This window comes from Ipomoea nil, unplaced genomic scaffold, assembly GCF_001879475.1.
Source record: "Ipomoea nil cultivar Tokyo-kokei standard unplaced genomic scaffold, Asagao_1.1 scaffold3017, whole genome shotgun sequence".
Taxonomy (NCBI): Eukaryota; Viridiplantae; Streptophyta; class Magnoliopsida; order Solanales; family Convolvulaceae; genus Ipomoea; species Ipomoea nil.
In genome coordinates, this window is record NW_017619445.1 from 33,164 (window position 1) to 57,484 (window position 24,321).

A 24,321-nucleotide genomic window follows, 5' to 3' on the forward strand; every position below is an offset into this window, starting at 1 on the left:
TTTTTCTTTTTTTCCAATTTAAATAATTTCCCGCTAGACCTATGAAACAAAATTGGGGGATCTACAAATACAACTTTGGCATATCAAAACCATTACACTTTATTCCTAACAGTACTAAAGACAAGGGTAGGCTAGAAAAAGGTTACCTGCTAGCTCTTCCTCCACCAAGCCCTCGATCTCTGCCTGCGATCGACCCATCACGAACACCCTTCCTGACGGCCTAGACCCAGCTGCTCCACGGCTCGAACTAGCTTATGCTGCTCCTCCGGCTCCTGGGGGTGGTGGCAACGCCCTTTGGTTGACTTGCTGAGGGCACTCGGCGACCTTGTGACCCCTATCCCCGCAACGGTAGCACCGAAATGCTTGGCCATTGTAATCCTGACCAGCATGCACCTTTCCACATCTACGGCAAGGAAACGTCTTGGCTTGATTTCCATGCTCCGCTCGGTTGGGTCCTTGGGTTGGAGATGGTGCATTCTTAGCTTGAAAACTCGGCCTAGGCTTCTTGAAACTGGAAGAGCCTCCACTCTCGGTTCTTTTCCTTGCAAGCTCATAAGATCCTCGCTGCAGCTGCTGAACACGGAACAGATCCGCGGCACTCAGGTATGCTTCCTTCAAAGAACTCGGCCTACTCACCGTTAGGGCCTTCCGTGCCTCGTAGTTCAAGCCAGCTACAAACTTCTCGACCTTGGCGAGCTCCGTAGGCACAAGCATCCAGGCGAAATGCGCAAGCTCAAGAAACTTCTTGTGGTACTCAACCACTGATAGAGATCCTTGCTGGAGATGGAGGAATTCCTCGTACATCACGGCTTGCACATGCGCAGGATAAAACCTCTCGCGCATCCAATCCTTGAGAGTAGTCCAACTAAACTCAGGTTCCTTAAGGCAAGCTAGGCCCTCATGCATCCACCATAGATCGGCCTCAAGACAGAAGTAGAACGTTGCAAGCTCTACTTTTCGCTCTTCCAGACAACCGACAAGCGAGAAGATCTTGTCAAACGTCCTCATCCACTCTTCCAAGATAACCATATCTTCCTCACCTGCAAAGGTCGGTGGCCTGTGAATCGACACGAGACGCCCACGTCCCTATGCCCGGCAGGCTGAGGAGGTGGCACGGGATGGTTGTTCTGCAACAAGACTTCACTAAGGGTCTGCGTCGTCTGCGTCAACTGCTGGAGGTTCTGGGCAAGCTGCTCATTCGTCGGGGTCTCCGGCGTACGCGCACGATGACGAGGAGGCATCGCAAGCTTCTACAACAACAACACGATTACCAACAAGGCAACAAACAAGCAAGCAACTATAAACAACGCTCAGCTCACCGCGCATCCTAAGAATCCTAAGCCTAACACTTAGATTCTTATGGTCACCTTAAGGTCTCAAACCATATTTAGCCACTTAGAAGTCTAGACTTTATCAACCTAGGCTCTGATACCAACTGTAACACCCCAGAATTTCCATGCTAAATTAAGCCTTAGACATGCAGATAACTAGTCATTATATCATACACAGCGGAAGACTAAGCAAGGATTATATAAATAGGAAATAAAGGGTGTTATGCCACGCCCACCCAAAGGTGAACGCACAGGCGAAACATCTGCATAAACCACAATCTAAATCCATGCAGAAACAAGAGTACTAATGTCTAACATTGGCACACAGGCCACAACGTCTCAAAACAAAGGGATCTAAGCTAACAGTTTCTAGACCGCGCTCTCGTCTATACATCACCTGAAAGAAACACATAAGATATGGGACGACGCCCGATCAGCGAATAATGCTGGTAACCCACCAATACATGTGAAATATCATAAGTAGATAGTTTATATATACAAAATCATTTGCGAAACGGGATATAGTATATATCAATTTCAAAAGCCGAGATAGAGATCAACACAAGACTCTATACACTCACAATAAAGATAAGGGAACACATCCCAAAACAATAAGAAGCAGTAACGACTCACAAGAACGGCTCAAGGTATAATCTACCATCACACAGTAGATTAACACCCGACATGCATAACACAAAGGATAAGGACACAACCATTGGCAACACATGCCTTTGTGACATCACACGTCACAAAATAGAGAAACACACAACAACGGCTACACAAGCCTTCGTGACATCACCCATCACGAATTGATATGCCTTCCTTATGCCCGGTTCCAACCTTATGGCTACCCCGAACCTTATGTCTAGTTCCAACCATTACCTCCAGGACCCCTGTACACCAAGTCCAACCTTTTCCCTCCGAGGACCGTCGTCCCCATCCTCCAACGACAACCAACAAAACCACCAATTTCATAGTACACGAGGGTACCGATCACACACATGGCAACACATGCCTTGGCAACACATGCCTCCCAAGAAATACGTGAACCCGACACACAGGTCACAAACTCCATAATCACGTCATGGCCACCACGAGGACCATTGCCGTACCTTGGTGACTAGTGTCCCATACCACTAATCGTGCAATCCAGGTACAGCCACAATAATGATGATTAACACAAGTCATCATCAACCAATAGGAAAGTACAAACAACACACATGCTAGCATTTAAACACCGAACTAGTATGCTTATCAAAAAGGTAACCAAACGTAGTTTCGAAGAACACACAAGACTCACCACGGTTCAACGAATCACAATGTTGAACACTTAACACGATTCACGACACCAAAACCTACATGGATTCCTACCATATAGTTCTAGACATACGTAACATCAAGAAGACGCTCAAATAATTCCACAAAAGAACAACGGGAAGTCAAAAGACCAAATGCCGAGTCAAAAGAATCACGGGGAATAAATCCCCAAACAAGCCAACATTGTTCCTCGCGGGTGGACCCACGGATAGACCCCCACCCGTGGTTTCGCCCGCGGGTACAACACCCACCGGCCATGTACCCCGCGGGTGGGGTGGCGGGTGGAGCTCTGACTGCCGTTCCGCCCGCAGGTACACTACCCTGTACCAAAACATCCCTTCGGGGATTTTCAACACCAAGCTCAAATTCAAGTCCAAAACATTCCAAATCTCACCAAATACAACAAAATGACTTGAATCAAAGGAATAGCCAAGCAATGGCACACATGAACCCTAAACACAAGCTCTAGATATGCATTTTCACAAGACAATGCATAAACACTCACATTTCATAGCAAAATCACATGTAGAATCCAAGAATCATCAAATGGGTAAGCAAAATAGATTTTGTAGAGCATGGGTTACCTCTTGAAGACTCAACTTTCACTTTAGACACTTCCCAAAGCTCTCAACAAGGTTCCCTTTCCACACCCACTTCAAGAACACACCAAAACAACATAAAGATTTCACCTTTATAAAAAGATACCTTAGAAAACACTAAAAACACAAGAGGAGCTTAGATCTTACCCTCCTAGATGCTCGAAAGTATAAAAGGTAGAATCTTGAAAGCAAACTTGAAAGATCTTGGTAGCCCTAGGTGTGGCTTGGAAAGAAAGCTAACTATCTTTTAGAGAGAAGAGAGAGAGCTTATGATTTTTCTCTTGGAGTGTGTTTGAAGAAATGAAATGTGTCTTTCTAAGTTAGCTTGAAAGACTATTGTCAAGGAAATGTCTTATTTGCCCTTACTAAGATGAAATGTGTAAGGGAACAAGGGAACAACTCACAAAGCTTTAGGTACAACTTTTGACTTTGGGTTGACTAGTCAATTACTAGTCCCTGACTATTGAATTTTCAGGAATTTAAGGAATTAAATTATCAATTGGATTAGGATTAATTCCTTAATTAATCCCTTAATTGAATTTGGATTATGGGGTGTCACAGGCAAGTTAAGCAATTTTGGAGGAAATATGTCTTTTTTTGGGGACCTTCAAAATTGAAAAACCAATATGCTGATCCATTACATATCACAAACGCTAGTACATGATGCATTTCCCTATCTGCGTTCAATTTTTATGCAACCCTTCTACCTATAGCCCATCATGAGAAATCAATAGCAATGCTGGTTGCATAATAAGATCTTTTTCTCGGCATTAGGGGGAGATTTGAAGTTCCTAAATTAAATCCTGAGAAAATTTCATGCGATGAAAAATCTTCAAACCCATGTACTAGTCTTATAGAATCAGAAGTTCAAACATTGAACAAATAATCTGCTAGAAATCTCAAGGAGTGACTAAGTCCACAGAAATAATTTCATATACATTAAAAGTTGAAATCCCCAACTAGGACTAACAATCTCTACCGTTTTTCTTTATGCTGGAAGCATATAAAATTTATTGGTTTAAGAATTTATAAAACTAGAGCTAGTGTAGAAATTTCGTCACTCCTGAAATATAGAAATTTTTATCTTGAAGATATTCGTCTAGAAGGCGAAAACCCTAGTTAAATTGTAGGTGCATCAAATAACTAAAATACTGGGGAAGCGGAACAACCAAATTCAAATACTCTTGGGAAATGCCATATATTTGGTTGATACAAAATTGCCATGCGTATAAAAGATATTTACAAAGCTGTTACAGTTATCGACAACATATTTTGCCTCTATTGCTCATAAATCTGGATCCAGAAATTAAAACAGTAGTATAACGCCCGAAGCGTGCTAACTGTTTTGATAGAAAATAACAATTAAGGCATACAATTCAAAACTTGCTAATAAAAAGCGAGTTGAGGGTTTTCGCAGAGACCCAATATTAGTCATGGCTTTATATTCCTCTATTCAATAAAACTACCAGTAAATAAATTAGATATGTAGCTAATAGACATAGTTATCACATATTTATATGGGTAACTGACTACTTATATTCAAAATCCGTAATGGATTTTCTCAAATTGTGATGATTGAAAATCACAAAAATATGAAGTATAAAAGTTAGTAAGTTACTAACTATGATCTTTCTTATAGTCAATAAATTGACTAAAGGTATTTTCTCCAAAGAAGAAAGTATGAAAGTATATTATCATGCCTAGTAATGTTATATGTGATTGGGAAACTCAAATATCGTTTCCTAGAAGGATATCTATAAGTCCCTCTTGAAGATGTCCTAAATATATCCTTCAGTACATTAATTGCCGTTCAAATATCTCAAAACAGATAAAAGACTATCTAGATAATGAGCATATTTTCGGGGACTAGAAGTCCATTACTTCATCGCTAAGTGGATATATTTGAAAGATAGTAGACAAGTTATATAAATATTTAACCCATGTATTCTCTAGAAGAGTCACGATATAATAGTATAAAATGATAAATTCTAATGACAATCCTGAAGATTGTACTATATCCCCTCTCTACACTTTTTGAAACAATGATTTCACTTTAAAGCCATGTAGAACTTGAAGATTGTTATCTTCAGGGGGAGACGGGAAGTATATTCACTCGAATCAATCCTGTAGATTGGGTCTTAAAAGACTAACAGTTGTACTTTTTACAACATATACATACCATATACTCTTTTCTTCACTAGCCTTTTTCCCATTGGGTTTTTCTAGTGTGGTTTTTAACGAGGCATGAGTATGATATAGTAATGTCAATGGGGAAGGTTGCAAGTAAATACTTAAATAGACAAACCCCAAAATCCTGAAGATTATGCCTTGAAGGCTTATGGTTGTACTATTTTTCCCTTAACTAAGTTTTTCCCACATGGTTTTCTTAAGTTAATGTTTTTAATGGTGCAACCAAAACAATATAGGAGTTTCCAAATATCATGTACTCTTTTCTTCAACTAGGTTTTTCCCACGTGGTTTTCCCAGTGAAGTTTTTAACGAGGCATAAATATAATTGCCCATAAATCTTGTACTCTTTTCTTGTCTAGGATTTTCCCCACAGGGTTTTCCTAGCAAGTTTTTAACGAGGCACGAATGTGGACAAATAATGTCCAAGGGGGAGTGTTATAAATATATATATTAAGTGGACATTATTAGTGTAACGGATGTAACGGTCTGTCATTATGCTTATCATTATTGTACCCATTATTACATTTGTATATTATATATACGTTGTAGCTTTTGTACAGGGATGAGGTGGTTGAATAAGAATTCCTTTGTGCAATCTAGTTTGTCTCTCTATTTTCCAGGTGGTTGAACAAAAATTCCTTTGTGCAATCTAGTTTGTCTCTCTATTTTCCTTTGCTCTTTACTTTCATGCTCATTGTCTCAATTCACCGGTTAGGGAGCTAACGGGCCAACGGGCTAATCACTTACAACATAAATATAATTTTTTTTAAATTATAAATCTATCAATATAAATGATAAACATTATTTTTGTTGTTACTTTAAATAATTTTTTATAGTTAAGTTGCAAATAATTGATTATTTTTTTTTATCTTATTTTAGTTATTTTACTTATTATTGTTATGAGTAGTTTTTATTAATATTGTTTAATTTTTGGGTTGTTTTTGTTATTAATTTAGTTTTGTTATAAGAATTGTCAGTCCAATAATTCTTTGATTCTAATTTAATAATAATATATTAATAATTGGTTTTAGTAGTAATTGTAGATTAGTTATATATGAACTCTAACATATTTAAGCTTTTAATAAGATGTATTTTATTTAGTAATAATTATTTCTTGGTTGAGACTCTTTCAACAACGACCAGTCAAAACAACGAACGGAAGAAGAGCATCTCCTTCAGGCATGGTGACTGCTCGCGGAGCTTTGACCGACTATAGCACAGAACTTGAGAAAATTGTTGGGTTCAAACAATATAAATACATGCGCGTTCGAGGAAGGGGATCATCAATCGTCCCGGACCAATTCCGGAGGCGTGGCCGTCGGCTTCAACAAACCATCAGTTGGCTCCGGATCAATTCCGGTGGCGAGCTTGGAGATTCTCGTACCATTTCCGGTGGCAGTTCCGTTCAGTAGACTCCGGTTGGTGGCGGCGTTCGGACTTTTCTTGGCAGCACTCTGGTTTCGTTTTTTTCCTTTTTAAAGTTTTCTTTAATTTGCCGTGTTTATGTTCTCATTAGCAATTCCTCATATTCCATTTTGTTTGGTTTACATTGTTATTAGCAATTCATCATATTCCATTGAGTTTATTTGTTGGTACGTGAAAGAAGAGACAATGCTTATTGCTTAATTACAGTACTTAGAGTTAATTATATGATAATTACAATTTCTTCACTGCAATGATTAGAAACAAAATGATTTAACGTAACTATGAGAATTTTGCAATAGTTTGATTTTTATGTTGCCATCAAATTAACTTTTACTTTTGATTTTATACTATTAATTGTGTTGAAACCTGGTCAACTTTTTTTCATGTCACTATTTTTGCCTGCGTTTCCATTTAGTTTAATCCATTTTGATTGTCGTCCTCTTTAGTCTATCTGTTAATTCTGCTTTCTGGTTTAATAATACTATTGCTCAGCTTTATGAATTTTATTGATCTTTATCTTTGGCATTTGATTCTAGTACTTACATTATCAAGTCAATTATTTCTAAGTTTAGTCGTTATTAAATTGCATCGTACAATTTCCTGAGGAATCGACCCTTGCTAAAAGCATGCTAAAACTACAGCTGACTCGTGCACTTGTGAGGACTTAATAAAAATTGTCCATCAATTTTGGCGCCGTTGCCGGGGAATTGTTTAACTTGCAATTTAATTTTCTGTTATTTTTCCCCCTTAATTGCTTGATTTTTTTTCCTATCCCTTCATTATTGCCTTCTCTTTCATTTTTAATCTTGGATTTTATTTAATTCATTCGTCCATTTAAAAATTGTTTTATACTTGTTTTTTACTTTCACTATTCTCTTTATTTTTCCCATCCCTTTTAACTGCTTGATTCTTTAATTCTATCACTTTATTATTATTGTCGTTTGATTAACCTTTTTAATATTGCTATTTATTCAAGTCATTAGTCTATTTAAAAATTTCTTACTATTTGTTTTTGCTTTCCCTATTCCCGTTGTTTATTTTTCCCTATCTTAATTTCTTTTCCCTTACTTTTGTTTGCTATTTTTGTTCTTCTTCCTTCCAATTCAATTCTTCCACTTCCTGAATTCCAAATAATTTGCATTTGAGTTGATCCTACTCAAGTTTGTTTTTTTCCCTTTTTCTTAATATTACCTTAAAAACAAAAGAAGTACTTAATAATTCTTTAATATTCTCCATTTCCTTTTACTCTTTATTGATTATCCTGTTTATTTATTTCTTTACTTGTTTGGTTTTATTTACTTCTTTATTTATTTATTTTTGTTATTTAGTTTATTTATTTGATGGAGGGTCATCGTTCTTTCTATCCTAAGTTGTTTCCTTTAGACGATCATATTGATAGGAAAAAGAAAGAAATATTACTTTTTGAAAATCCAATTTTTGAACCGCAAGAAATATTACTTTTTGAAAACCCAATTTTTGAATCGCAAGAAACAACTACAACCATAAATGCACTTCCTCCACCCTATTGGGATAATAATAATCAAAATGATTTTCAATCAAGTCATCCTAGTATTTCTTGGGATGATAATCAAAACAATTTTGAACCCAATCATCATAATTTTTATTGTGATTATAATCAAAATGATTTTCAATCAAGTCATTCTAATTTTTATTGTGATTATAATCAAAATTATTTTCAACCAATTAACCCACCCCAACCTGAAAAACCATCTTTGGAGGATACTTTACAGGAGTTCATGCAGGGTTGCAATATCCATGATTTCCAACCTAAAAAACAATCATTGGAAGATTCCCTGCAGGAGTTTATACAGACTTGCAATGGGCAACAAGACGCACATGATCAATGGTTGCATATGCAACAAGAAACTTATGAGCCACAAGAAGAAGATGAACAACGATTTCAAGAAAATGAGGCTTGCTTTAAAAGAATCGAAGCACATTTAGAGAAAATTGCTAAATTTGTGCAAGAGCATATGCCAGGTAAGTTACCTAGTCAACCTGAAGAGGCTAAGGCTGGTGATATCAATGAAAACAAGTCAGAAGATAATATCATTTCTAAACAAGCTGAAATAATTGAAAAATTGCATAATAATGTTGATGATATTATTGTTGAAAATGATGAGTCTCAATTGCATAAATCTGATAATCTTTATATGCTTCCAAAGTTTTATGTGTCCCCAATCCCTATTGATGTTCAAAATGATATATTGACCAAAAATGTGATTGATGAAACTATTCAGTTTCCAATTTTTATGTCTATGAATTTGTTTGATAAAGCTAACCAGTGTTTTGCAGTTAAGGGGTTGAATTTTGCAGATGATGGTAAGTTGGGTTTCGATAAACTTCAAAAAGAAAATCTTTTGAATGGCGTTGTTAAATTAGTTTCTTTTTGTTATTCTCACACTGCAGGGCCATATGAGAATTCCACATATAAAAAATCTAATAAAGGGGGACTCTCTTTGTCTTCTTTTCTTTCCTCTCACAACATTGGGGACAATGTTGAAAATAAGTGCCATTAGACCATAAGTATAATTATATTTTTTTATTGATTTCTAAGTATGATTATCTTAGTTAATATTCATATTTCTAGAATTTTAATATATATGAAATACAATTAGGAATAAATCAACTTAATTATGTGAATTTTTTCTATAAATTTATCTAAATATGTAAATGATTAGAGATTATATTAATCATATAAAATTTAAATGGAATAAAGGGCCAAATTAGCCACTGAACGTAACGCGATAGTGCAATCAGACCACTAATGTAACACCCCGTGTTACGGCCTCTAAACCAAACTAATTACTTAATTACTTACCCTTAAAAGGGGATTTAATTCCCTTAATTAATTAAGAAGGGTCCACCATAAGCCATGGACCTTAATCCCTAAACCAAACCCTTAATCCTATAAGAAATAGAATTAGTAAATCCATATCATTCAGACCCTAATTAGGACTCTTAGATATATATAAGGACATAGGAGAAATCAAGAAGAAGAGATTTTAGAGAAAGAACCTTTATAGCCAAGGAATCTAATTAAGGCTAAGAGGTAATTCATGTCTCAACAAAACCTATTTCCCTTGCTATAATCTTCTTCTTTGGCTCCTTCTCTATGCTTGTGTCTTGATAAATCTTTTATGATGATGATGATATGATCTTGATGATTGATGAGATGATCTTATGTGTTGATCTTGATAATCTTGATGATTATGAGAGGATCTTGATAATTGTGTGATGTTCTTGATAAATCTTGATGTTCTTGATTTTAAAGATAAACTATGATTTTGATGATTTGAATATGATTAGAGCCCTAGGTTAAAATTGGGAATTTCGTATTGTGATATTTTTGATATATTTTGGTGGGACTTCGCATGTTCGGGTGTTAATTACGTTTAGAAGTCATGTCAGGATATGTTCAATATGATTCTTGGTTTTGATCCATTATTTGACTACGTGGTGTCGTCGTTTATGTTTAAAAGTGTCTAAACATGGTTTCGGGTTTCACGAAAGATCCCGGGACCATTATATTGAAAAAGAGTCAGTGAGGGGGGGGGGGGCAGGTGGGGGTAGGGGAACCCGCCACCTACCCGCTGCCCCTAAGGGCATTGCAGGCAGCGGGCAGCCGGCAGGTAGGCGACTGCTCGCCGGGCACCCGCTGCCCAGCATGTCGCTGCCGGCGGGCACCACCCGCTGGAATTTCCCTTTGTGGGATGGTGGTTTCCCCGTTTGATATTTTCCCGACCGTCGTGGTGTCCCAATGGACTCGGTTTATCGTGCCTAAGTCTAGTTTGATGTTTCTGGTGCCGTTCTTAGGATAAAAGGGTCTTGTATATTGCATGCTAGTTGAATTGGTATCCCATTGGCCTAAGTGAAAGAAGTATGAACCCCTTAGGATTATTCCTAGTATGTGGATGACCACACATAGGTTTCATTATACATTTTCTCCCCTTTCCCAATGTGTTAATGTGGGTTGCATGTGCTTGCTATGTGTTATATGTGCATGATACCCCAATTTGGTTGCGATCAAATTGGCTATACATGAGCTGCAGTTCATAATCTGGTTGCGATCAGAAATACACTTTTGGGCTGCGGTCCACCGTTTGGTTGCGATCAAATGTTTTACATGAGCTGCGGTTCATAATCTGGTTGCGATCAGAAATACACTTTTGGGCTGCGGTCAAACGTTATGATGAGCTGCGGTTCATCGTTTGGCTGTGGTCAACCCCTTCGTGCTGCGGTACGAGGCAGGGTGCTGTGGGGACGTGTTAGCGCTATATGCGCTGACCCTCATGTATGGGCATGCGATTGGTCCTATGGTGCCACCAAAGTGTGTTTATGTGATAAGATAATGATTGAATGATGATATAAGTGATGTGAAATAAGCTTGTGACCTTAGGATATATGCTAGTGTCTTTATATGGTTGATTATAACTGTTGAATGTGCTTGTCCCTACTTGTCGAGTCTATTCGTGGTTTTAAAGCTAGAGTCTCCTAAGTATATATCTTCCGGCTTCAAAATGGTTTTCCTATGATTAGTTATACTCTATTGACCACAGCCAAAATGATTAGTTATACTCTTATGATTAGTTATACTCTATTTCGGTATTAATAATAGTATTACCTTTATTATATAAGTTTTAAAAGTTTCGAAAATCTGGGGTGTTACAACTAGACCTAAAAAACATTCAATTACTCCACTTAACAGCACAAATCCCTCCAATTTCACCTATTAGCGGGTTCCATCCCTTCTTTTCGGTTGCCTTGCTGATGTGGATTCTTACATGTCATTTTATTTCTTTTCCTTTTACTTTTTCTTTCTTTCATATGCTATTCTCCTTTAATTCTTCCTATTCTCGGTCCCTTCCCTCCAAAAACTCTCTCCGAAAACCTTAAACTTCGTCGTAACTGTCCACTGCATCTCCTCCCTCAATCCCTGCCCCATCGCCTAGGTTAGCTCCCTCGCCGTGCACAACCGCCTCTTGTACACCGCCTTCAGCAACGAAACATTATATACCCTAGCAGCTATGTTAATGTCCTGTGACACAATACTGGAATTCAACTTTGTCTTTATACGGTGGAACTACAAGGTTGTCCTATAAATAATGAGCTAATTGCAGGAAAAAAATATACCTTTTTTTCCGGTGCAGGCGTGGGAGAGAGACTGCAACCTGCAATGGTTTCTTCCTTGTTTCTCACTGATTTCTTTCTCTTCCCTTTAGCCTTTGCTACCAACTCCCCGCCCCTTCCTTCCTTCAAACGCATCTACCAATTTGGCGATTCCCTCTCCGACACCGGAAACTTGCTCCGCCTCCCCGGGGGGCGTATGTTTTACCCCGCTAATAACCTCCCTTACGATGAAACTTACAATTGGGTGCCGTTTTAAAGCGAAGGGGAGAATTCGATGGAAATGTTGGAAGGCGGAGGGAAAATCGCCCCAGATTGTTTATATTCATGGAATTGTTACTTTGCAGGAGGGATTTACAAAACTCCGGGTGGGGAAAAATGTCGCAAATGGCGTCTGTTGAAAGAAGAAGACCAGGAAGAAAGAAAAAGTAAAGGAAAAAAAAATGCCATGTAAGAGTCCACGTCAGCAAGGCAACCGGAAAGAAGGGCTGGAAAAAAAATGCCATGTAAGAGTCCATGTAGGAGTAATTGAACATTTTTTTGGTCCAGTGGTCTGATTGCACTATTGTGTTATGTTCAGTGGCCAATTTGGCCCTTATTCCAATTTAAATTTTAATTTTGCATGTTATGAAAATAGATACTTGACCAAATATATAAAAGTCCAACTATATTACTATATTTTACATTTTAACATCTTTTAATTTTTTTCTATTTTAAATTTTAAATTCACAATAATAAAAAATTTTATGTGGAACACACGGATAAAACACTATAGTTTTAAAAATACAATTTGATAAATATTATAAATTAATTAGTAGAATATCATTTATGTTTATAATAATTAAAGAGAAAAAAAATAATTCAAATATTTGAACCAATGATTTCAAAAAGAAATTAATATACCGTTACAAATAAATATAGCATGATTAAATTTACTTTAATTTGTTTTAATTTCCTTAATGAAATGACTTTTCTTTATCAGTTTTTGATGGGAGACTAAGGGAGCATAAATTATACTGTAGACCGTGGTCTACAAAGCTTTGTGGATCATGGTCCAAAATGACAGACATTATAGTGTATCTAAACTGGCACTGTCTCACGTTACTCACGTACTATTTTTTTTTAAAATTATATTATCAAATGAAACTGCAATTGAATACAATTGAAATGAAATTGTAGTTATGTTGAAATGAAACTGCAGTGTATATACAAAATAAAACTGAATAATACGGAGTAATTTTACATATTTAAGTGTATAATGTCCAGCGAAACTGTAGTTATATCAAAATGATATTGTAGTTCTGTTGAAATGAAACTGAAGTGCATATTTGATGTCTGGACCACAATGCTTTGTAGACCGCGATCCACGGTATAATTTTCCCTAAGGGAGTGTTTGGGTTGCTAAAAAATATTTTAAAAATACAAATACTTACTAATAGAAAATAATTTTAAAATATTATTTTAACCCCTCATAACATGTGTAAATCTTATATTTTTAAAAAATACAATTTGATAAATATCACTAATTAATTAATACAATATAATTTTTGTTTATAATAATTAAATAAAAACAAATCATTCAAATATGTGAACCAATGATTTTAAAATGAAATAAATATACAGTTACAAATAAATATAACATGATTATATTTATTTTAATTATTTTTAATTTCCTTAATGAATTGGCTTTTCTTTATCCGTTTTTTATGATTGACTAAGGGAGTGTTTGGGTTGCTGGAAAATATTTTTAAAATAAAAGTACTTTCTAAAAAAAATGTTAAAATATTTTTTTAACCCCCCATAACATGTGTAAATCTTATATTTTAAAAAATACAATTTGATAAATATTATTAATTAATTAGTACAATATTATTTATGTTTATAATAATTAAAGAAAAAATAAATAATTCAAATATGCGAACCATTGATTTCAAAATGAAATTAATATATAGTTACAAATTAATATAGCATGCTTAGATTTACTTTAATTAGTTTTAATTTTCTTAATGAAGTGTTTGAGTTGATGAAAAATAATTTAAAAATAAAAATACTTACTAATAAAAAATAATTTTAAAATATTTTGAACCCCTAAACATGCAAAATTTTTATATTTTAAAAAAAGATACAATTTTGATAAATATCATAAATTAATTATTTCTATATCATATATGTTTACAATGAGAATAATTAAATAAAAAACAACTAATTCAAATATGTAAACCAATAATTTCAAAATGAAATTAATATAAAGTTACAAATAAATATAGCATGATTAGATTTATTTTAATTAGTTTTAATTTCCTTAATGAAATGACTTTTCTTGATCTTTATCAGTTTTTTATGGAAGACTAAGGGAGTGTTTGGGTTGCTGGAAAATATTTTAAAAATAAAAATAATTTTAAAATATTTTTTAACCCCTAAACATGTGAAAATTTTTTATTTTAAAAAGGATACAATTTGATATATATCATAAATTAATTATTGAAATATCATTTATGTTTACAATGAGAATAATTAAAAGTAAATAAATAATTCAAATATGTGAACCAATGATTTCAAAATGAAATTAATCTATACTATTAATAAAAGTAAATACAATCGGTGATATTATGTTTTTTAAAAATGGGAAAATTTTTATATATCTAAACAATAAATATATCTTCCATACAAATGAATTAGGATAACAATTCATTCCTATAACTGAGTTGCTAGAGAATTAGCACGTTTGCCTAATTTATAAAAATACTAAACACTGATAAATAAAATCTTTAAAGTTACAGCACAGCATGGGTACATCTACATATTAACTATTAATTTTAGCAATTATTTTCTCAAATTTAAGCAATGATAACATCAAAAACACAAACGATCCTAACCATGCATATATATATATATATATATATATATATATATATATATATATATATATATATATCTTTAATTGCACTATATAATATTTAATATTTTAATTTAAATAATTATATATTGATCCAAATATTCTTAATATATTACATCAAATTAATTCTGTGCATCGCACGAATGAAAATACTAGTTAAAAATAGAAACTAATTATTCTATTTTTCTTTGTACGTAAAAAGGAATTAAAATTAAGTTGAAGCATATATTGCCTAGCAGATTAAAAGAAAGCATATATTGGATTGCATGAATTGGTTTTGGTAATTATTTTAATTATGTACTATTCAAGCCCACTAACCAGCTAACAACTATTTACGAAATACTCCTTTGTCTTAGATCTGTGAGACGAAAGAAAACCATTTGTCTTGGATGAAAAATTGATGAAGTTCTGGTGAAGAACTACTTTGCCTCATTAAAAAACATATGTAAATTTGCGAATAGAAAATATTTGTTGATTAGTGCTTGAAAGTTTAAACTTCGGAGAATACATGATGAAATTGACATGAGGGATGTTGAATAGCAAATGTGGAGGTCTTTGTCGTCGGTGGTGAATGTTGGAGATTACATTCAAGATGGTAGCTTAACAAGTGTGTAGAAGGAAGACACTCTTGACCCACATTGACCCACATTGATTTAATAAGGGACTCTTTTCCTCCTTTTTATTGCCAACCCTTTTGGGATTCTTAAACTATTGTAGAGTGAGAAGGAAAGGGGAATCCCACACACGCGTGCCGCCGCTCACTCAGTTCGCACGCGAGGTGTGGGGTCAGTATTTTACTCGGTCCTTGTTTTTGTTCCGAATTTTTTTCCCTTTGAGAGGTAAATTTCGTATAGAAATCTACCATCCACACAAATTGTGTTACAATTGTCTTCCTATTTTGTGGGCATGTTCACCACAAACTCACCTTAATTTGCGGAATAATGAATGGCTGAGAGAGGAGGGGCGGGTATTTTCAGCACTATAAATACCCTGCTCTTCCTCAGTTCTAATCACTCTGACGGTAAATATATTACCGGAAATATAATATAAGAGTAACGAATAAGAAAGTGACAATAGTTGTATTGCCTTTGTCTCAGTATAGAAAGTACAGTGTGTCCCCTGCACAGCTGAGGGAAGTTCTATTTATGCTAGGTCCTAACGGTAACAACATGAAGAGACATCCTTGGGGAGATGAGCTAACGGCAAGAATATGAAGAGTTATGAATGAAGCGTTGAGGCTTTAACTCTCTCTCATCAATGGTGGCATCAAAGGTGGCTTCAATGACAATAAAGGTGACACCTGTTGGAATTCTAACCGTTGGAGTTCTGCCCGTTGGGATCCCATGTGATGCTGAGTCAGATGCTCATTTGTGATCCGGGTCGGGTGCCAGCCCTATTATCCTGTCACACTCAATACATTCTTCTCTTCTTCTCTTCTGCAATCCTGAGCTTCGGTGTTAACTGGTCGAAAGCAACCGGTAATAAGACTGTTACCGTCTCCGGGCAATATTTTCTTTTAAGGTAGTGTCTTGCGCACGTCACCGATTGATTCAGGATTTCTTCTATACTCAGCCTATATAAACAGTAGCTTAGATCTATGACATATTCTGACCAATTTTCCAACAGTGAAGACATGGATAAAAGTTCTTAAATAAAAAAGTAAAAATATTTTTTAAAACTTGATAACATGAGCGGCTAAGCTACTATATTTAATAGGTAATACAAGTTATTTTGGTAGATTTTTGCTTGTTTGAGACTTTGAGGAGATCATTGCATTAAAAACTTTTTGCATTTATGTGTCTAGTTTTGATGACTTATTTAACCTTTATTCAAAATATAAAAAAAAAATTGTTGATCACATGCTAGTTTAAAATCTAGAAGAATCTTTTTATAGCCTTATTTGCTATAAAATATTATGACAAATTTTCATTTTTAATCCCTCAATTATTATCTATTATTTGTTTTAGTTCTTCACTTACTATATTAGACTCTTTAACTTTTTAAATAAGTTGTACTTGTAATCGCTAAAGTAACAAAACCATTAAACTACATTACAGTTTTACTTATTACATTGCTATTTTAGTAATTTGTTTCTTTAGTATAACCTCTTTAATTAAGGCATTTCATTTGCAAAATAAATAATTTACATCCTCTAAATTTTTCCATTGCAATTGTTATATATCATATCTATTTAACCCTTACACGAACCTATGAAAATCAAGTTCATTATTTTGCAAATGAAATATCTAAATTAAATAGCGCTATAAAGAATAAATATATGAAATTACTAAAATACTCATATACTAGTAAAAATCCAACAGAATATAACATATTCCATGGCATAAACTAAAACTTATTTGATAAGTTAAAGTGATATATTGTAACAATAAAATGTTAGGAACTAAAATAATAAACAATGAATATTGAGAAATTAAAAACACAAATTTCAAAAATATTAACACAAATTTGAATTAAGATGACATACTATAATCTTCTGCTTCAAAAATCAAAAGTATACTCTTCTATTGCGTTTGCGCATTTTGACGAATGTTGTACCTTAAATATTTTGCCTAGACAATTATTCTAGAAAAATAAAATCCATCTAAGTTGAAAAATCTAATTTCAATTTGCATTTTAAGAACATCATCAAAATTTATAAATTACACTTATTCTTAGCATTTTCATTTTTAAAATTGTCAGAAATGAGCAATATGTAGTGATTCTAGTAAAAAAATTACCAAATTTTTTTTCAATATAAAGTGTTTTGAAAATCTTATTTATCAAACTATGATAGTTTTAAAATATAATACTTTCTATCCTATCATCACAAACATGATGCTGGACTCATCTTGAATTAATTGGTCGGGTTAGCAAGTATATTGAGATGATTTTTCAAACCTAAAACATATATGTTGCCCATTCTCGCTGGAAGGAGACTCATCTTGAATTAATTGGTCGGGTTAGCAAGTATATTGAGATGATTTTCCAAACCTAAAACATATATGTTGCCCATTCTCGCTAGAAGGAGGGATTTCTATTGATGTTGAACTCATATATGTTTCGCTCGAAGGAGGGCTTGAACCTCCGACCTTGTGGTTAATAGCCACACGCTCTAACCAACTGAGCTATTCCAGCTAATCATTACAATATATCATTTTTTCGTATTCACAATAATATTTATCTAGATAGTAAAATTAAAGATTAAATTATAAACAATTCTAATATTTGAAAGTGTACATTTATTTGATTATAAGATTAGTGCAAAAGTATAACTCAATTAATTGAATAATATATGACTCTTTTGTCTGCAATTATTATAAAAAAACCAATATGCAATATGATTTATGTAATTATATTATTATACTAAAATAAATATGAAAAAAATGGTGTAATAATTTATTTGTAATTATTATAAAAATAAATCCAATGACCTATGTTTAGCATAATTACCATAATAATTGTTAGACAATTATACTAAGAGGGAATCAACGATTTGGTCCCTCAATTATTAGCGAACTGTCAATGTAGTCCCTCAATCGCTTATTCATCGATTTGGTCCCCGAAAATATTTGTTTTTCGTCGATTCAGTCCATCTGACCGTAGTCCGTCAATAGCTATGATTTGCCATGGGCAATTTAGTCATTTCCTGTCTTTAGTCTCTTAGTATCTTAATCTCTTCTTTCCAGCGTTAGGAACCACCGCCAACTGTGGGCTCTTATCTCCCACTAATACCGGGAAATGATCTTCATCAAAGATGCAGTTTACGTATATCGCAGTAAATTGGTCGCCGGTCATGGGCTCTAGGTATTTAATGATAGAGGGAGATTCATAACCAATATAAATATCTAGCTTTCATTGTGGGCCCATAGAGGTAAACGACGTGTAGGTGGTATGGGGACATAGACTACAGAACCAAATATACGCAGGTGGGAAATGTTTGGTTCTGACACTCGTACTGGCTGTAAAGGGGAGTAATCATGATATGCAGTGGGACAGAGTTGTATTAGACTTGCAGCATGTAGTATTGTGTGTCCTCAACAAGTAGTTGGTAAACTTGACTTTTGAAGTAATGATCTAGCAATCAATTTAATATGCTTAATCAAAGATTCTTCTATACTCAGCCTATATAAACAGTAGCCTATATCTATGACATATTCTGACCAATTTTCCAACAGTTAAAAGCAAATATCTGTGCTTAAGTTATCATGTCGACCTTCGGATCTAAGCCTGCAACTGACCTTGCCAAGCTTCAACCTCTTGACGGCCTAAACTATCGTCGTTGGGCAGTCAAGATGCTCATACACTTCGAATCTGCTGAGCTAGAATACGTGCTCACGTATGTCCCTGAACCTGCTGAAACCAAAACTGGTGAGTCTTCTAATCCTCAACCAGATGGCGACTCCCCTAGGACCCCTGGTTCTATCCCTCCACCACCTGTCGCAGCTGACAAGTCCCAAGACATCCGGGCTAAGTTCGAGCGGGACAACAAAACCGTCGCGGTATCCTGCTGCACCATATGTCTGACAACCTATTAGACATATATGCTAAATACAAATCTGTAAAGGAGATTTGGGACATGCTCAAAAGGAAGTATGGCGCTGATGATGCTGGCCGGAGAAAGTACACGGTTGGGCGCTGGCTCAACTATCGCATGGTAGATACGGAACCAGTTATCGAGCAAGTGCACGAATATGAAAACCTGGTGTCCGACCATGAAGCTGAACTAATTCCGGTAAGTGTAATGCTACAAACCTATGCTTTACTTAAGAAGCTGCCAGAATCCTGGGGAGAGTTTCAAAACAAAGTGAAACATGAGTCCAAGGATTACACCTGGGAAGAGATGGTCAATCACATCAACATAGAAGACGCCTATCACCAAAGGTCTGTTTCTAATTTTGGTACGTTAAAAGCTAACATGGTTGAATCCAGTGATGTTAAATGTGATAGGTCCAAAACTGTGAATGGTGGACAAAGCAAAGGCTGGAAAAAAGGATTCAAAGTTAAAAATAACAACAAGTTCAAAAACAACAAGAACCAGAAGCAAGGGAAAGGAGGACCCTGTTACGTCTGTGGGAAGAACGGTCATCGCGCGGCTCAATGCTACCGCCGATGGGGGGCAAACGACCAGATGACCGTTCAACAAGAAAACAAGCATCAAGCGAATGTGGTGGAAGAGACTGAAGTCATAGCAGCGGTTGTGACGCTGGAGGCAAATGTGGTGACTGGCACGGATGAGTGGATCATTGAAACTGGAGCAACTCGTCACTTCTGCGCGAGTAGGATCATGTTCAAGGAGTTCCGTGCCTTCACTCAAGGACAAGGAGATCAAGTCTTTATAGGAAACGACAGTACTGCTGAGGTAAGAAGTGTAGGAACAGTAGAGATAAAACTCAATTCCACAAAGTATCTATTTTTTGTCTGATGTGTTATACGTCCCCTCCCTACGAAGGAATTTGGTGTTGGGGCCTTTGTTGGTTAGGGCCGGGATCAAACTTGTGTTTGAATCCGAACGAATGATCTTGACTCGTAGGGAGGAGTATTTAGGGAAAGCTTATTTACGTGGGGGGCTGTTTGTTTTGCCCTTCATTGTGTTTACCTCTGCTAACATTGAGACTTTCATGAATAATCTTGCTACTCGTAATGGCGGTTCTGCGTATATTGCTGTTTCTTTTGATGTATGGCATGCTAGATTAGGACATATTGCTCTCAAATGCATGAGTAGATTAAAAACTATGAATATGCTTTCAAACGTGCAAAATGATTCGCTTTCTCAATGTGAAGTATGTGTTGAAGCTAAACTAGCTAGAAAACCTTTCGTTACTGCAAAGCATCATACAACTTGTGCTTTAGAGTTAATTCACTCAGACATAGCTGATTTTAAAAGTACTGAGACAAAAGGGGGAAAGCGATATTATATATCCTTTATAGATGATTTCACTCGTTTTTCAATGATATATCTGCTTAGAACTAAGGATGAGGCAGAACAAAAATTTGTAATCTTTAAAACTGAAGTAGAAAATCAGTTAGAGAAAAAGATAAAAAGACTTAGGTCTGACAGAGGTGGAGAGTATGAGTCTACCTCCCTTAAAGACCTTTCTTGAAAAACATGGGATCATCCATGAAGTGACAGCACCCTATACACCACAACAAAATGGTGTGGCTGAAAGGAAAAATAGAACCCTCAAGGAAATGATCAACGCCTTTCTGATAAGCGCAAGCGCTCCAAACTCTCTGTGGGGGGAAGCTGCCTTAACAGCTAACCACATCCTCAACAGGATACCTCACAAACGTTATGAGAAAACTTCATATGAATTATGGAAAGGTTACGCACCCAATCTAAAATACTTCAAAGTATGGGGGTGCCTTGCCAAGGTAGGTCTTCCTCACTTCAAGAAACCTAATCTTGGCCCTAAAACCTCAGATGCAATATTTGTGGGGTATGCAGAAAATAGCGCTGCATATAGGTTTATGTACCTAGATGGCCACTCTATGTGCAAGGCACGAGAGGCGGAGTTCTTCGAACACATCTTCCCACTAAAACCTGCACCAACTACCTATGAAAAAAGGCTCGTCCTCACTGCCTTCGACTTCTGAAACAGAGACAGAAGAACCTAGAAGAAGTAAGAGACAAAGGACTGAGACAAGTTTTGGGCCTGATTTCATTACGTACATTTCTAAAATAAATGACATTAATGAAATTTCTGATCAATTCGTGTGTCAGTTAATTCTAGAAGAGGAACCAAAATCCTTTGAGGCAGCCATGCGCTCAGTCGATGCGGTCTTTTGGAAAGAAGCAATTCGAAGTGAGCTAGACTCAATCAAGTCTATTCACACTTGGGAGGTTGTAGACCTACCAAAGGGAGCCAAACCAATTGGCTGCAAGTGGATCTTCAAAAGGAAGATGAGACCCGACGGGTCGATCGAAAGGTTCAAAGCAAGACTTGTGGCTAAGGGATATAAACAGAAGTTCAGTGAAGACTACTTCTGCACCTATTCTCCTATAACCAAAATAGCCACAATACGCATATTGTTTGCCCTGGCGTCTTCCCACAAGTGGCTAGTCCATCAAATGGACGTAAAAACAGCTTTCCTAAATGGAGACCTGGAAGAAGAAATTTACATGTGTCAACCTCCTGGATGCGCCAATCCCGGGAAAGAAGTTAAGGTATGTAGGCTAGTAAAATCCCTGTACGGGTTAAAACAAGCTCCCAAACAGTGGTACGAGAAATTCCACAAAACACTGTTAGATCTGGGATACTCAGTAAATCGGTCGGATGCTTGTTTGTACTCAAAAGAAATTGAGTCTAGCATTGTCTTAATTTGCATTTATGTAGATGATATGTTAATCTTTAGCTCAAATATAAATGCAATAAAAGAGACAAAGAGGTCTCTATGTGACAAGTTTGATATGAAGCATATGGGCGAAGCTGATGTGATACTTGGAGTGAAAGTCATCAAAGAGAGAGATGGCTACAAGTTGTCACAGGGTCACTACACAGAGAAACTGCTAAAGAAGTTTAACAGTTTTGAAGTGACCCCGGCTCAAACCCCATATGACCCAAGTGCAAAACTCTCAAAAAACACAGAGGTAAGTGTGTCCCAAGAGGAATATGCGAAAATAATTGGGAGTATGATGTTCTTAATGAACTATACCAGACCTGACATTGCACTTGCAGTAAATCGACTGAGTTGATACACTCATAATCCCAACGACACCCATTGGAATGCACTAAAGAGGGTGTTGCGCTACCTAAGGGGAACTATCAACTGGGGATTGCACTTTTCTGGTTTCCCCACGTCCCTAGAGGGGTATTGCGATGCAAATTGGGTAAATGACAGTGATGAGGTAAGCTCCCCAGTGGGTATATTTTTACCATGGGAGGAGCAGCTATATCGTGGAAATCCACGAAACAGTCATGCATAGCTAGATCAACGATGGAAGCTGAATTTATAGCTCTTGATCTAGCAGGGCAAGAAGCTGAGTGGCTTAGAAACCTACTGGCAGACGTGCCGTTGTGGGGTGTTCTACGCCGTCAGTACCCATACATTGTGACTCGCAAGCTGCCATATGCATAGCAAAGAATAGTGCTTATAATGGAAAGAGGAGACACATAAGAGTCAGACATGAGTCTGTGAGACAACTGATTCTAAGTGGCGTACTTTCACTAGAGTATGTGAAATCTGAAAAGAATATTGCAGATCCCCTCACGGAGGGGCTAAACAAAAGGGCCATCCTCGAAGCATCGAGGGAGATGGGCTTAGTAGCGGTGCAGTAAGCAAAGCTTACGAGATCATAGAAACCTAGAAATTAAACACACCTATTCAGAGATAGGCCTCAGGTCAAAGAGTTGACCTTACGTGAAAATACAAGTTATATATTACCTTACATGATGAATGCTGGTGTGTGAACTGAGTTCAAAACTAACTCTTCTTTCGGTAGTTCAAGATCTAAGTCACTATAAAGGAGAAAGTTACTCAAGTCACTACGTGTCAGTTCAAGGTACAACCACTGACATCAAAGATCAGTACCCATGCTTGTGTGGGGGATTGTTGGAGATTACATTCAAGATGGTAGCTTAACAAGTGAGTAGAAGGAAGAGACTCTTGTCCCACATTGATTTAATAAGGGACTCTTTCCCTCATTTTTATTGCCAACCTTTTGGGAGTCTTAAACTATTGTAGAGTGAGAAAAAAAGGGGAACCCCACACGCGCGCGCAGTGGCCGCCCGCTCGACTCAGTTCGCACGCGCGGTGGGGTGGGGTGGGGTTAGCATTTTACTCGGTCCTTATTTTTGTTCCGAGTTTTTTGCCCTTTTAGAGGTAAATTTCGTATAGAAATCTACCATCCACACAAATTGTCTTCCTATTTTGTGGGCATGTTCACCACAAACTCACCTTAATTTGCGGAATAATGAATGACTGAGAGAGGAGGGGCAGGTATTTTCAGCACTATAAATACTCTGCTCTTCCTCAATTCTAATCACTCAATACATTCTTCTCTTCTTCTCTTCTGCAATCCTGAGCTTCGGTGTTAACTGGTCGAAAGCAACCGGTAAGACTGTTATCGTCTCCGGGAAATATTTGCTTTTAAGGTAGTGTCTTGAGCACGTCACCGATTGATTCAGGATTTCGTCTATACTCAGCCTATATAAATAGTAGCCTAGATCTACGACATATTCTGACTAATTTTCCAACAGTGAAGACATGGATAAAACTTTTTAAATAAAAAAGTAAAAATATTTTTTAAAACTAGATAACATGAGCGACTAATCTACTATATTTAATAGGTAAAACAAGTTATTTTGGTAGATTTTTGCTTGTTTGAGACTTTGAGGAGATCATTGCATTAAAAACTTTTTGCATTTATGTGTCTAGTTTTGATGACTTATTTAACCTTTATTTAAAAAAAAAAAAA

At 36.1% G+C, this 24,321-nt stretch overlaps 1 protein-coding gene and 1 non-coding gene across 2 annotated transcripts; both read right to left on the reverse strand.

The window, feature by feature from the left end:
• Positions 1 to 252: 252 nt before the first annotated feature.
• LOC109163324 lies at positions 253 to 1,029 on the reverse strand. The gene is made up of 2 exons (XM_019312075.1): positions 637 to 1,029; positions 253 to 570 (listed from the first exon to the last, which is right to left on the reverse strand). Exons 1-2 carry the CDS (start codon positions 1,027 to 1,029, stop codon positions 253 to 255), a joined length of 711 nt encoding a protein of 236 aa, XP_019167620.1.
• Positions 1,030 to 17,967: 16,938 nt separating this feature from the next.
• Positions 17,968 to 18,041, reverse strand: TRNAN-AUU. Its single transcript has one exon. It is a non-coding gene; the product is annotated as a tRNA-Asn (tRNA).
• Between the last annotated feature and the right edge of the window lie 6,280 nt (positions 18,042 to 24,321).